Here is a 15,986-nt window from a genome sequence, read left to right on the forward strand (position 1 = left end):
GAACTTAAATTTAATTCTTTTTGAAAGCTATAACAAAAAGATAAATTCTATAACCACCAACATTATAATTATTACATTTTGCCACATGCTAGTCTTGCATATTACTTTCCTTTATTTCTTAAGGATTGTATCCACTTCATTTATTGGACATGAGGGAATCGAGTGCTAAAAAGTATGATTTGAATTAATTGTTGGTAAAATCACAAGTAGTAAGGTCAACAGACCTTTAAATTGACAGAATGATTCTCATGTCAAAATACGTTTTTAAATATATACTTAAAATAACAATTTTGTAATGCAAATAATAATTAATACAGAGAAATGGGACAACAAAAGAAAGCAAATCAAATAAACCAAATACCAAATATAGAAAGACATAAATGGTAAAAACATACAACCAAATGTATCTTCAGGAGAGGCACCAACAGGATTTTAGCAAACTCTGCAAACTGAAAATAGCCATGGGGGATGAGTGTTTCTGATAAAATAGAGGCAATATTATTGAATATGCAACATACAGCAGCTATCAATGTCTCAAAGGGTTAAGTATTCCAGGGTGTTGACAGTGTGAATGGAAAGCTCTCATTTACTAGAGATTACATTTTCTAGTTCTTTTAGTTCTGAACATCTGAAGAACAAGCAGAGATGCAAAGGGAAAAATTCAGAATGAGGAGACCCAAGGTCACTGGTCAAACCTTTGGTTTCCAGATCTCTGTATTAAGCACCCACCACAGTGGATTCACAAGGGTTTGGGAACATAGTTCACATTTTTGAGGAAAACACAGTGATGTGTATCAGACAGACACTGCATCCACCACTAGCCTGAGGCAGTTCCCAGTTTCAACATCAGAGATCCTGTTATCTTCCTTTAGGTGACGTCACATCTTTTGTAAATCTGGGTTTTTCGTGATTGTTATGGTGGAGCGCAAGTGCCCTGTGAAAGTAATCCGGGCCAGTAATTGAGAGAAGTGAAATACAATCTAATTCTGAGTCTGAGAAATTTTATAGCACCCGGTACACACAGGCATCCCAGTAACAAGTAACTGTGATTATAGGGAATTGGGTAAATGATTATGTTTCAGTTGAAGTATATGAAATGAAGTGAAGTGTTAGTTGCTCAGTTGTGTCCGATGTGCTGTGAGTCCATGGACTGGGGCTCACAAGGCTCTTCTCGCCATGGGATTCTTCAGGCAAGAATACTGGAACGGGTTGCCATTTCCTCCTCCAGGAGATCTTCCCAACCTAGGGATCAAACCTGGGTCTCCTGCATTGCAGGCAGACTCTTTACCATCTGAGCCACCAGGGAAGCTCTAAAATAACCTTGGCTATTTGGAGATGCCGGGGAAGTATATGATTTTGTTCGGTTTGCTTCTGAGTTGATAGAATATGAGCACTTACTAACCTGTCTGCACCTAAGTGCTTACTAAGCACAACTATCAGGTATTTCTTTTGGCCTGAGGGTGTGTGAAAAATTACTGAGCTCTCTTGGCCCCATCAACCAAGCAAGTGTGGGAACCTCTGGGTTAAATAATTTTTGTATTCCACGTAACTCTAAGAACTCAGTAAAATGATTGGAGAATTTTTCCTTATTAATAGTTTAATAAAGAGCTTAATTTGAAAAGTTGAGGCATTGGTGAAAGTGCTGGAATGAAGAAATCTATGATATCCTGTTTCTTCTTACTTATGTGTTGATACCTCCTGCAATTTCTTGAAGATATTCTTTTAGATCTCAAAATGAGGATGCTATCTTACGTGCTTAGGTCATCCGAAAGAACACTAATGCTGCCCTCGCCTTCACACTCACTCATAACCTGCTCACGCTTCCAGGTAGTGGCAAGACCCTCGGGAGCTGCTTCTACTGCTGGAAAACACTCACAGGAGTAAACCGTATACAATGGAGCATTTGATGTCTTTCTCTCTCTCGTCCCCGGCAAAGATTTTCCTTCGAAAATAGTGGACCAGAAATTCTAAGAGTACAAATACAGCATGTTTTGTATATTTTATACATTATTTAGATACTTTAGTATGAGAAATGTGTCACAGTTCCCTGGGCAGGTTTATTATGTATTGGGCTAAAACCAAAGAGCTGCTTTGAAAGAATCTTTTTTTTTTTTTTTTTTATAAAAACTTTAGTGACTGACAAATGAACCTTGAAATAGTAATATCTGTCTTTAGTGATTGAGAGGTAGATAATGGAGACCTGTTTTATTTATTGGATATTTGGGAACTAATTTCTACTTTGTTTTGAGATACAGTGACAACACTTTCTTCAGCTTCCTACAGTGTTGAAAAATTATGTGTGTGTGTGTGTGTGTATGTGTGTGCATGTAGTTCTCTGTGTCCATGTGCTCAATCACTTCAGTCGTATCCAGCTCTTTGTGACTCTATGGACTGTAGCCTTTCAGGCTCCTCTGACGAGCTCAGTGATGGGCTCTCTGTTCTATTTGCTTTCTTCAGTTTCCTTTGCCTAATAAGATTTATCCTTTCATTTCCCATGTGTAATTCTCACATCTCCAATTGTCCAAATGACTTTACTTGGTTCATTTCCAGGATTACAATTTCTGTTGATTTCTAACCCTTCCCTGTGCTTGTTGACTGTCTCCAACATCCTCATCTTGCCTGCACACCTGTGAGCTGACTGCATCCCCAAGGGGCCAGCTGACTTCAAACTCTCAGAGGTCGGTTGCAGCCAGTTTCTGCTAAGGGGCAGCCGCAGAATCACGTTCAGAGCGCATGTCTCTACACTTGATCTAGGGACTAGATATTGGTTCTCACCAGTGGTTGTTAATCCTCCCTCGAGGCATTTTGATAACAAGAGACAGCAAAAAAGCAACTGGCTTAATGCGAGCAAAATATCTTCCACTATGCTTTCTCCTCTGCTCTGGAGTGATCACTTATGGGTAGGAAGTGGTATTTTCGAAATAAGTTGAAAATTACAAAATTTCAACTTGCTTTCCAGAATTATTCAATACTGAATATAAGAATTTCAGAAGGAGAAGGTGAAAATGTAAGCTAAAATAATTATGGGGAAAAATCATATGTATCCAGCAAGTATTACAAATTTTTTTTACAATTAATCTGTATACAGTCTGGGGTTCTGAGCACCAATGTTAAGCTATTTGGAGATACTGTTCTCACATCTAAAAGTATAATACTTAGGACTCTAAGTGTACTGTTTCTGTGGATTAATTAAGCTGATTTCCTGTAAAGTTTTGGCACTCTATCTACTCTCGATGTCAATGTAAAATGTTTATAGAATGGAGAACTTTAAATGTTCTCTCACTAGAGCAACCTGCCTATGAATTTAGCCTATTTTAAGTGAGAGTTTTCAAATGTATGCATCGGATGATATACTACCTTTTCTTAGGGTTTATAGGAGTTAATGTCATGATACAATTACAGAAAAACAGGAGTAAAAGACAGCAAAACAGAAAATTCTACTTTTGATGGCTGTAAGATTGAAGTACAAAAACAAAGAAATCAAATAATGAATTTGACTATCTCAGAAACTCAGTATCACATTTAGGATCAGCCAGGTGCTAAACTAATGATTTAGGGCCAAGATGATTTTTAAAGAGTGAGGCTGAAGAGTTTAAAACTAACAGAGACAGCATACCTGCGTTCATTTTGACCTTGGAGGGTTTGTTATTTAAGTCTTCAGTTTTCCTGTAGAAAGAAAATGATGTATTAATTTGTTCACTAGCGTGGGGAGCAAAATATTAAGAAAGTGTTTTTCTTTGGTTTTGGTGTACCTGTGAGCTAGTATCACATTATCATTAGTCTTATTTAAATGAGAGTTTAATAAAGTGGGCAGAATTTATAATTCTATTCAAGTTAAACTTCAATTATTATTGGTCTTATTATCATAAACATAAACTCATGTTTTTGTTTAATGGTGATCATTAATGGATGAAAATGGAGTAGGGTTTCCATGGTTAAAAATTAAATTGCTCTCTCAAACATTTATAGTAACAGTTTTTGTTCTCTAAGCCAGAAAGGATCATTGATGGTTAAGTGCCCTCTACCAGAATTTTAAAAAACACTCTGATATTTTGAAATCATTAACTTTACCTTATTCAGTTTATTGCATTATTTAATTTATTTGAGATTATTACTTTATATTATTTAATTTATTATATTCAATTTATTATTGAGTTAATTTATTGCCAGGAAATATTTAATGTATTTAAGCAATGTACTTGTATTTTGAGCAAGTATTCAAGGGTAAGATTCATCTATTTTTACTAAAGTGCAAGAAATGAATGATGACTACTAAACCCAGTTCTGTTTCAGTATCAGATGTGGTGGTTTTCCCCATTGGAGTGCTTGCTGTATGACAGTTGAGATTAATTTATTGGAAATGGGTTGGAAAAATGGTACTTGTTGTAGAAAACAAGTTTCAAAATATTTATAGTATTTCTTGATGTGTAACATGACTTAATTCTTTTCCTGGCATATTCTCTGTGCTCATTTTTAGAGTTTCTTACTTCTCTATACCCTGTAACCAAAGTGAAAGGATAGGCTCTTCAGGAAGCAATGCTTCTAAGAGGAAGAGCTCTCTGATAGTTGTTTAACCCTGGTCGCTTTGCCTTAGCTCCTGAGTAGGGCCTATTGTCAATGAACATGAACTTCCCCTACACCACACTTTCAGTTTCCATGTGTATTAGCACTCTAATATCTGATAGGTTAAAAAAAAATTATCTATACCTCATGGTCAGTAAATAATAATAAATTAAAATGTCCAATTGGGAAGACTGGACAGCTACATTAAAAGAATCAGAAAGCCCAGAGATAAATCCACACACATATGGACACCTTATCTTTGACAAAGGAGGCAAGAATATACAATGGAGTAAAGACAATCTCTTTAACAAGTGGTGCTGGGAAAACTGGTTAACCACTTGTAAAAGAATGAAACTAGATCACTTTCTAACACCGCACACAAAAATAAACTCAAAATGGATTAAAGATCTAAATGTAAGACCAGAAACTATAAAACTCCTAGAGGAGAACATAGGCAAAACACTCTCAGACATAAATCACAGCAGGATCCTCTATGATCCACCTCCCAGAATTCTGGAAATAAAAGCAAAAATAAACAAATGGGATCTAATTAGAATTAAAAGCTTCTGCACAACAAAGGAAAATATAAGCAAGGTGAAAAGACAGCCTTCTGAATGGGAGAAAATAATAGCAAATGAAGCAACTGACAAACAACTCATCTCAAAAATATACAAGCAACTTATGCAGCTCAACTCCAGAAAAATAAACGACCCAATCAAAAAATGGGCCAAAGAACTAAATAGACATTTCTCCAAAGAAGACATACGGATGGCTAACAAACACATGAAAAGATGCTCAACATCACTCATTATCAGAGAAATGCAAATCAAAACCACAATGAGGTACCACTTCACACCAGTCAGAATGGCTGCGATCCAAAAATCTGCAAGCAATAAATGCTGGAGAGGGTGTGGAGAAAAGGGAACCCTCCTACACTGTTGGTGGGAATGCAAACTCGTACAGCCACTATGGAGAACAGTGTGGAGATTCCTTAAAAATTGCAAATAGAACTCCCTTATGACCCAGCAATCCCACTGCTGGGCATACACACCGAGGAAACCAGAATTGAAAGAGACACATGTACCCCAATGTTCATCGCAGCACTGTTTACAATAGCCAGGACATGGAAACAACCTAGATGTCCATCAGCAGATGAATGGATAAGAAAGCTGTGGTACATATACACAATGGAGTATTACTCAGCCGTTAAAAAGAATTCATTTGAATCAGTTCTGATGAGATGGATGAAACTGGAGCCGATTATACAGAGTGAAGTAAGCCAGAAAGAAAAACACCAATACAGTATACTAACACATATATATGGAATTTAGAAAGATGGCAATGACGACCCTGTATGCAAGACAGCAAAAAAGACACAGATGTGTATAACGGACTTTTGGACTCAGAGGGAGAGGGAGAGGGTGGGATGATTTGGGAGAATGGCATTCTAACATGTATACTATCATGTAAGAATCGAATCGCCAGTCTATGTCTGACGCAGGATACAGCATGCTTGGGGCTGGTGCATGGGGATGACCCAGAGAGATGTTATGGGGAGGGGAGGTGGGAGGGGGGTCATGTTTGGGAACGCATGTAAGAATTAAAGATTTTAAAATTAAAAAATAAAAATAAAAAAATAGAAAAAAAAAGAATCAGACTCGACTACTTTCTCACATCATGCGTAACAATAGATTCAAAATGGATTAAAGACGTAAATATACAACTTGAAACCATAAAACTTCTATAAGAAAATAGAGGCAATACTCTCTTTGACATTGGCCTTAGTAATGTTATTTTTGGATATGTCTCCTTAGGCGAGGGAAACAAAAGCAAAAATAAACAAGCAGGACTACATCAAACTAAAAAGCTTTTGCACAGCAAAAGAAACTGTTGACAAAACAAAAAGACCACCTACTAAATGGAAAAAGATATTTGCAAATAATTTATTGGATAAAGGATTAATATCCAAAATATATGAAGAACTCATACAACTCAGCATCAAAAAGTCAAACAACCCATGTAAGAATGGGCAGAGGATTTGAAAAGCCTTTTCCCCCTAGAAGACATACAGATAGCCGACAGGCACGTGAAAAGACACACACCATCACTAATCCTCAAGAAAATGCAATATGGGGTGGGAGGTGGGAGCGGGGTTCAGGATGGGGAACTCATGTACACCCGTGGTGGATTCATGTCAATGTATGGCAAAACCAATACAGTATTGTAAAGTAAAATAAAGTAAAAAAAAAAAAATGCAAATCAAAACCACAATGAGATATCACCTCACACCCATCAGAATAGCTGTTATCAAAAAGACAACAAATAACAAGTGCTGGCAAGGATATCAAGGAAAGGGTACCTTGTGCACTACTGGTGAGAATATAAATTGTTGCAGCCACTATGGAAAAGACTATGGAGATTCCTCAAAAAATTAAAAATAGAACTACCATAAGTTCCAGCAATTTCACTCCTGGATATTTATCCAAAGAAAACAAAAATACTAATTAGTAAAGACATATGCACCCCTATGTTTGTTGCAGTGTTATTTACAACAGCCAGGATATGGAAGCCACCCAAGCACCCATCCATAGATTAATAAAGACGATGCGGCTTATATGTGCAGTGGAATATCACTCAGCCATAAAAAGAATGAAGTCTTGCCATTTGTGACAATGTGGGTGGACCTAGAGGATATAAGTGAATAAGTCAGGCAGAGAAAGACAAATAGTGTATGATTTCACTTATATGTGAAATCGAAAAAACAAGATAGGGAATTCTCTGGTGGTCCAGTGGTCCACATTTTCACTGCTGAGGGCATAGGGCTAATCCCTGGTCAGGGAACTAAGATCCCACAAACCCACATGGCAAAGCAAAAAAAAGTTTTTTTAATAAAAAAGCAAAGCAAATGAACAAAGATAACAAAACAGAAACAGAGTCACAGATAGAGAGAACAAACCGGTGGTTGCCAAAGGGGAGAGGGTGGGTGGAACAGAGAAATAGGTGAGGGCCATAAAGAGGCACAGACTTCCAAGCAGCAAAGTCAAGCTGTCAGGGTATGAAATGCGCAGTGTGCAGGATGTAGTCAATAATTATGTAATATCTTTATATGGGGATAGATTCATAACTAGACTTAATGTAGTGATTATTTTGAATTGTATAGAAATATCGAATCACTATGTGGTGTAACAGAAGCTAGCATACTATATTGTAAGTCAGTTGTACCTCAACAAATAAACTAACAAGCAGACTCATAGGAAAAGAGATCAGATTTGAGGTTGCCACTGGTAGGAGTAGGGGGAATTGGATGAAGGCTGCTAGAAACTACAAAACTTCCCCTTATAAGAGAAGTAAGTACCAGGTATGTAATGTACATGATAAATACAATTAACACTGCTGTAGTTATCTATGAAAGTTGTTGAGAGAAAGTCCGAAGAGTTCTCTGCACATTGAGAAATATATATTTTTTCTAATTCTTTAATTTTGTATCTATATGAGATGATGGATGTTCACTAAACTTACTGTGGTCATCATTTCATGATGTACATAAGTCAAATCATTTTGTTGTTTACCTTAAACTTATACAGTACTGTATGTCAGTTATATCTCAATAAACTGGATTATTTAAACCTGCAAAAAAATTTTAAAATGTGGATACTGGCTAAATAAAATGATACCTTCTCCCCCAGGGTAGAGGGAGAATTCGAGAAATAAACCGGCATGAAATCAATACACTCAAATGATGTGAGATGTACATATGAAGCAAGAAGAGAAGGATTTTATCTTTTTATGCCTACACTTGAATTACTAATATCCTGGTACTTGTACTAAGTCGCTTCAGTTGTGTCCGAATTGTTGGGACTCATGGACTATAGCCCATCAGGCTCCTCGGTCCATGGGATTCTCCTGGCAAGAATACTGGAGTGGGTTGCCATTTCCTTCTCCAAGGTCCTGGTACTCAATGAATACTACAGCAGTGAATATATAGAATAGAGAAAATGATAGTACTGATGTTCACCCCAATTTATTTTTTAGAGCTATACACTGAAAACAACACAGATGACATCCTCATTACGTAGTGTTTAGTGTTACATTCTTGCCCATCCACCCTGAAGGACGCTGCAGCTGCCACAGCCAGGACCGAGAGAGTCACAACATTACACTGAATTTCACCGTAAAATTTCATGCCAATCGACTTTAAATAGTGATTGCAGGACACTTTATTATGATGAGTTGTAACTCTTTTTTTCAGCTAGTATAAATAAAGAGGCAAGGTTCTGTTTTCTTTTTCCGAATACAAAAATAAACGTGGTACATAGCTAAGGAGCTCTACTCTGTAGCCTTAATACCGCCTGGATTGAGGGGATGCCAGTGAAGTCAGGGAAGAAGGCAGTGGTCAGTGCAGGAGCCTTGAGAAAGCCCCAGATGTATTTATTTTAATGTCTCTGTAGCAAAACTCCTAATATGTTAACCTTAAATGGGCAAAATAAATAGAAAAGAGAAGCCTCAGGGGATGTCTGTGACCAAGGCTGAAGCAACTGCTAAAACAAGAAGGAATAAACAAGCCTCCAGAAAAATGAGGACTGGAAAGACATTTCCCCAGTTCTATTTATCACTCCTTTTCAAAATACTTGGTGTTTAAAACTGTTTGAAGTTTTTCAAGTGGGAGGGGGCATAGGTAAACCTGTGGCTGATTAATGTTGATGTTTGGTGGGAACCAACACAATACTGCAAAGTGGTTACCCTTCAAATAAATAAATTTTAAAAAATGTTTTAAGTTTTAAAACTGAATCGCAAAGACAGTGTTTGACCTGGGATAGTAATAATTGCTACAGAAAACATGAAACTGAAGGAAGGTTAGTTCTCAAAACATGAAACCTGCTACTATAATAATGTTTTGATACCAAGTTTGAGGAACTAATTATCAGCATTTATTGTCTGAATTCAAATGCCGATATTTACAAAGTATCTGACACTCAAAAAGGTAGAATAGGATTATTAGGAACAAAGAAAGGCATCACAAATCCTTGAACTTGTCATCTTTAAAGTGATGTATCTTGTTACTTATAAATGTAATTTGTGAGGGTTTTTTTTTTTTTTTTTTTAACTTTGCGTTTAGATGTCGAAACGTGAAATGACTAACTTCCTAATCAGGAAAGACATTTTCCAAGTTGTTAAAAGAAGTGTCACAGTGATTGAGCTCTGCAGAAGAACCCGAAACCCAAGGCTTCTTTGGTGACTAATAAAAATGCGTGATTTGATTTCCATTATTTGTGCTAAAGCCATTAACAAGTCTACAGCTGAGAAGTATCTTTAGACAGTTAGAACTAAGGCGAATCTAATCTCTTTTGTTCTGTTTTGAAAAAGTGCCTTTGATGGTACTTACATAACAAGCACAGATTATTCTGGAAAGCATCGAATTCCTGGAGTGTTTACTTGCTACTAGGAGAGACAGTATTTCAAGTATTCTCTTGAACTGGAATTATACTAGGGCCGAGACTATGAAAACTGACCATAAAATGCAGGCTACCTTGAACCTCAGCAGATAATCCACAGGGCAAAGAACTATCTGTGCATTCAAGTGTCAGAAGGATATTCAACAGGTGGTGTGGAGCTATATTTCCTTAAGGTCAGTTCTTGCTGAAGTTTTTATATAAAAGGCAACATAAAGGCTTCCTTGGTGGCTCAGATGATAAAGAATCTGCCTGCAAATGTGGGAGACCTGACTTCAGTCCCTGGATTGGGAAGATCCCCTGGAGAAGGAACCCACTCCAGTATTCTTGCCTGGGAAATCCCCTGGACAGAGGAGCCTGGCAGGCTACAGTCCATGGGGTCACAAAAGAGTCCAACATGACTTAGCACTAAACAACAGCAACAATTTGTATATAGCAGTGGGTTTGTTTTTCTCATAGGTCAGAGGGCAACGACATGATTTTGTGGCTATGGTCTCTTAATTTCCCTTGAGTTACTTTCAATGATCAGATCTCTCTTTTTTAATGGAACAGAGTAGTCTTTATTTCCAACATGACAGCAGATTGGGTCATTTAAGTTTTGAATGAGGATCTTAAGATGTTTGATTGCTCATTCATGGACACCAACATGAGTTCGTGCCCATAATCTTATAGTTCTGCTTGAATTCTTCTGATTATTGGACATTCCATTCTGAAGAGGAGCAGGGTCAATGCCTCTCCTCAATTTTGTCCAAGAATTCTGTGTTAGTTATGTTATTTTTGTAGACTTGAATTTAAGCACCAAGGCCAGCTGTACAACTACAGGACTACATTTTAGCTCAGTTAATATGAGGATTTTAAGACTGGAGCCTGAAAGATTTTCCATGGAATAATTTTAATCCAGTAAATTGCTAGGTCATTTTAAAATTATTCTATTCAGAGTTCATATATAATTCAGAAGATAGGACACACAGAGTGGTGGGAAAACATTGAGGAATGTTAGATTTTTTTTTAAGAGATATATTCTAAACACAAGAATAAAAATATGGTGCATATTAATTTTATGCACCAGAGTTTAGCCTGAATTTACTTTGAAATGGGGTCATATGTACCATTCTTTCTGCATAAAATACCCTGAGTGGTCAATGCATTTCTCTCTCTCTCTGGTAGGATTAGCAGTATTCATAAATGCCAAATGATTTCACTTTTCAATTATAGCCAAATGACATAATTTAAGTTGTTGACATGTATCCTTTCTACTGTGTTAATAGGCTGCTTTGAAATGTTCACGGAAAATACCCCAAGTTGTTTATTATGTTCTTTACAATCCCTGAGCTTAGATAAATGAGAATCCACGTCAACCCCTTTTCTGAATGGTTTCTCTGAGCTGACAGCCGGTCTATGATGCCAGCTCGGGGGCTCCTTTGCCTCTGAGTGGGTGGCACAGATCATCTCAGTCAATAATGAGGGCACAGTTGTCCCTGCTCAGCCTCCATATAAGAACTTAAATCCCTCTGAACATTCCTGAATGAATGCTGCCTAAAGATGGGTCCTTAGTATGCAGAAGTCAAATTACCCATAGCATTCACACATGAACGATGGGGTCAGAACACATTTAGCGTCATTTCATAGGAATAAGACAAAATCATTACTGTGAATAGTGATGAACAAAAGGACATGAGGTCATTGACTATTTTCATAAAAGTACAGTGTTCTTTTTCATTATACCTGGAAAAATTTCCTGAAGACTATAGAAACACATGTTATAGGTGAACTGAATAGTGTTGGTTCAAGAATAGGTCTTGAAGTCAAGTAGACCTGTATTCAAACCCAGTTTTGCCCATATATTTTTCAAGGAAACTAGCAATTTTATTTCTGAGACTTTACAATGCAAGCTAGTCCAAATATGTACAGATTTTCCTTACAAAGAATACTAGTCGATCCTGGTAGATAATTTTCTTTCTGATGCTATTCCAAAGTTCCAAAGTCTGTAATTTACTCTCTTATTTAATGATAAAAGAATATTGGTTTCTTTTTGTACTAAATGATCAAGTGATTTAATATTGCTCTAGTATCCTACATCCATAATATCTTTTACTTTCATAGTACTTAAGACTGATTATAGAATACATATAAGTACTTACAAATGCATTTTTTTCTAAGTCAAAGCTACTGATCGACTTGATAGTATAGTACTAGGAAATTTCTGTTGGTTTCTATTCTGTAAATCAAAAGCCAAATATATTCCTAATGAAAATAAGCCAGAACTTTAATGTGGACCTGGTAAGTCAGACACATCATCAAAGAGACATGTAAAGAATTAGACTATAGAAACACATGTTACAGGTGAACTGAATAGTGTTGGAACTATAGGTCTTGAGGTCAAGTGGACCTGGATTCAAACACAGTTGTGCCCATTTGCAGCCATATAAATAATTTATTCACTCAGTGGTGTCCAACTCTTGTGACCCCATGGACTATAGCCCACCAGACTTCTTTGTCCATGGAACTCTCCAGGCAAGAATACTGGTGTGGGTTGCCATTTCCTTCTCCGGGGGATCTTCCCAATTCAGGGATTGAACCTAGGTCAGTCTCTTGGATTTCAGGCAGATTCTTTACTGTCTGAGCCATCAGGGAAGCCCTTAAAAATGATTTATAGCAACATATTGTCATCTTCAGCAGCAGCAGCAGGAGCAGGATGAAACACCCTCCCCAACTGTTGTGAACCATCCCCAGATTGGCTAACTGGCATCATTCCCATTCACCAACATTTTGAAAATTTTGAGACAGACCTTTACCTTTGATTGAGTCATTTGAATGTAATCAACACTTTCCTGAAAATACACAGACTTTATTTTATTGCTTTAGATTGAACTAAGCCACTACAGTCTATAAAGTTAATTTGTGTGTATTTTCCCATTACTCAATTATTCCATGCTCAACTTAGTGACATATTGGAATTGAAAAGGAATTCTGCTTTCCAGGCAGCTTTTCTTCCTTAAACAGAGCGTTCTTTTAGCTGAGATTCTCCCCCTGCCCTCTGCCCACTGCAGTGAATAAGAGGAGACAGACCCAAAGAAATAGTTGAATCAAACACTAGCCTCTTGCCCCAGTGAAGTTCTTACTACTGAACCTAAGGGGAAGGGACACTTTAAAGGTTGTAACAATTAGCTTTAAAAAAAGACTTTCCATTACCTTTGACAGCTTGTAACCTAAGGTGATGGTTGGAGGAAAGAGATGTCTATTAAATGTCACATAAAGAATTGTGTGGCAGATTGCAGAGTGACATCCTGGTGACAGCCATCCTTGTTTATTTCACTAAGTGAATGTGTCTCCCCTGCCATCCACCGTTGCAGAGAGTACCATAAATTTCTACTTTGAGAAGAAAATCTATGATCTTTTAAAAGAAACGCTTTCTTTCTGATTTGAAAGAAATGAAACTGTCTCTATTTGCAGATGACTTGATATCACGTATGGAAACCCTAAAGATTCTACCACAAAAACTGTTAGAACTAATCAATTAACTTAGTAAAGATGCAGGATACAAAATCAATGTGCAAAAATCAGTTGCGTTTCTATCCACTAATCACTAATATCACTAATCACAAAATATCAGAAAGAAAGATTAAGAAAATAATCCTGCTTACAATTGTGTAAAAAATAGCAAACTACTTGGAATCAATGAAACCAAGGAGATGAAACACTTGTACACTAAAAACTATAAGACATCAGTGGAAGAAAAGGAAGAAGCTATAAATAATGGAAAGATATTTTATGCTCACGGCTTGGCAGAATATTGGTAAAATGTCTGTACTACCCAAAACAATCTATAGGTTCAAAGCAGTCCCTACCAAAATTTAAATGACATTTTTCACAAATAGAAAAGACAATTCTAAAACCTGTATGGAATCACAGAAGATCATGACTAGCCAAGGTGATCTTGAGAAAGAAGGACAAAACTGGAGACATCACACTTCCTCATTTCAAACTCTATTACAAAGCTATAAAATAAAAAATATGGTATTGGCCTTAAAAACAGACACAATGACCAATGGAACATAATATAGAGCCCAGAAATAAACCCATGCAAATATGCTCAGTTTATTTATGACAGAAGAGCCAAGAATATATGATGGGGAAAGGATTGTCCCAAACGGCACGCCTATCTTACCCCATACACAAAAATCAACTCAAAATCCATAAAAGATCTGAATATAAGGTCTAGAACCATAAAAGTCCCAGAAGAAAATACAAGGCATAAGCTTGACTTGCTAAGTCGCTTCAGTTGTGTCCGACTCTGTGTGACCCCGTAGATGGCAGCCCACCAGGCTCCCCTGTCCCTGGGATTCTCCAGGCAGGAACACTGGAGTGGGTTGCCATTTCCTTCTCCAATGCATGAAAGTGAAAAGTGAAAGTGAAGTCACTCAGTCGTGCCCGACTCTTAGCGACCCCATGGACTGCAGCCCACCAGGCTCCTTCGTCCATGGGATTTTCCAGGCAAGAGTACTGGAGTGGGTGGCCATTGCCTTCTCTGACTTAGGTCTTTGCAATATATATATATATATATATTGTACTTGACAACAAAAGTAAAGCAACAAAAGCACAAATACACAAGTAAGAGTATATCAAACTAAAAACTTCTGCACAGCAAAGGAAATCATCACAGAAGGAAAAAACAGCCTACAGAATGGGAGAAAATATCTCCTAGTCATATAGCCGATAAAGGGCTAATATACAAAATATATAAAGAACTCCTATAAATCAACTGCAAAAAGCCAAAACTCAAAAAAGACCAATTTGATTAAAAAATGGACAGAGGAACTGAAGAGACGTTTTTCAAAGAAGGCCATTCAATGGCCAACAGGTACATGAGAAAGTGTTTACCATGACTAATCATCATGGAAATGCAAATGAGAACTACAATGAGATTTTACTTCACACCTGTTAGGACAGCTACTATCAAAAAGGCAAAGAGATAACAAGTGTGCTGGTGAAATGTGGGGATAAGGAAACCCTTGTGCGCTGTTTGTTGGTGGGAATACACTGGTGCCGGTACTACAGGGGAAAATATAGAGGTCCCTCAAAAAGTTAAAAACAGAATGACCATATGATCCTGGAATCCCACTTGAGGGAATATATCCAAAGGAAATGAAGACAGAATATTGAAGGGCTGCCTACACTCCCGTGTTCACGGCAGCATTAGTCACAGCAGTCAAAACATGGAAGCAACTTAAGTGTCTGCCAACCGATGAATGAATAAAGATGTGGTGTATTTACACAATAAAACGTTATTCAAGTGTGAGAAAGAAGGAAGTATTGTCATTTGTGACAACATGGATGGACCTTGAGGGCATTATGCTAAGCAAAATAAGTAAGACAAATACTGCATGGTGTCGCTTATATGTGGAATCTAAAACAGGAAAAAAAAAAAAAAAACCAAAACATCAAACTCATAGAAACAGCGAGTAAGAAAGTGGTTGCCAGGGGCTGCAGGTGGGAGCAGGGATATAGGGAGAGGTTGGTAAAACGGTACAAACTTTGAGCTGTCAGAGGAGTAAGGTCTGAGGATGTAATGTATGACATGGTGACCGCAGTAGATAACACTGTATTGAAGAATTGAAATTTGCTGAAAGTAGAGGGCTTCCCTCGTGGCTCAGTGGTAAAGAACCTGCCTGCCAATGCAGGAGGTCCCTGGGTTGGGAAGGTGCCCTGAAAAAGGACATGGGAACCCACTCTAGTATCCTTGCCTGGGAAATCCCATGGACAGAGGAGTCTGGAGGACTATAGTCCATGGGGTTGCAAAAGAGTCAGACTGACTTCACGCCTAAACAACAACAACAGAGAAAATAGAATTTAAATATTCTCAACAAAAAAAGAAAGGATTAATATATGAAATGATGGATGTGTTAACAAATGGAGAGAACCCCTTCACAGTGTACACGTATCATCTCTATGTACACTTGCAACATCTTACAG

At 37.4% G+C, this 15,986-nt stretch overlaps 1 protein-coding gene across 14 annotated transcripts in view; it reads right to left on the minus strand.

The window, feature by feature from the left end:
* The window catches only part of SORBS2 (sorbin and SH3 domain containing 2), a 209,376-nt gene that overhangs the window by 96,458 nt on the left and 96,932 nt on the right, over positions 1–15,986 (minus strand). For all 14 annotated transcript variants that reach the window (XM_060407132.1, XM_060407131.1, XM_060407128.1 and 11 more), the window contains one exon: positions 3,617–3,666. In XM_060407132.1, the coding sequence (XP_060263115.1) occupies positions 3,617–3,626 (10 nt within the window). In that variant the 5' untranslated portion in view covers positions 3,627–3,666. The remainder of the gene's footprint in view (positions 1–3,616; positions 3,667–15,986) is intronic.

Source organism: Ovis aries, chromosome 26, assembly GCF_016772045.2.
Source record: "Ovis aries strain OAR_USU_Benz2616 breed Rambouillet chromosome 26, ARS-UI_Ramb_v3.0, whole genome shotgun sequence".
NCBI classification, from domain to species: Eukaryota; Metazoa; Chordata; class Mammalia; order Artiodactyla; family Bovidae; genus Ovis; species Ovis aries.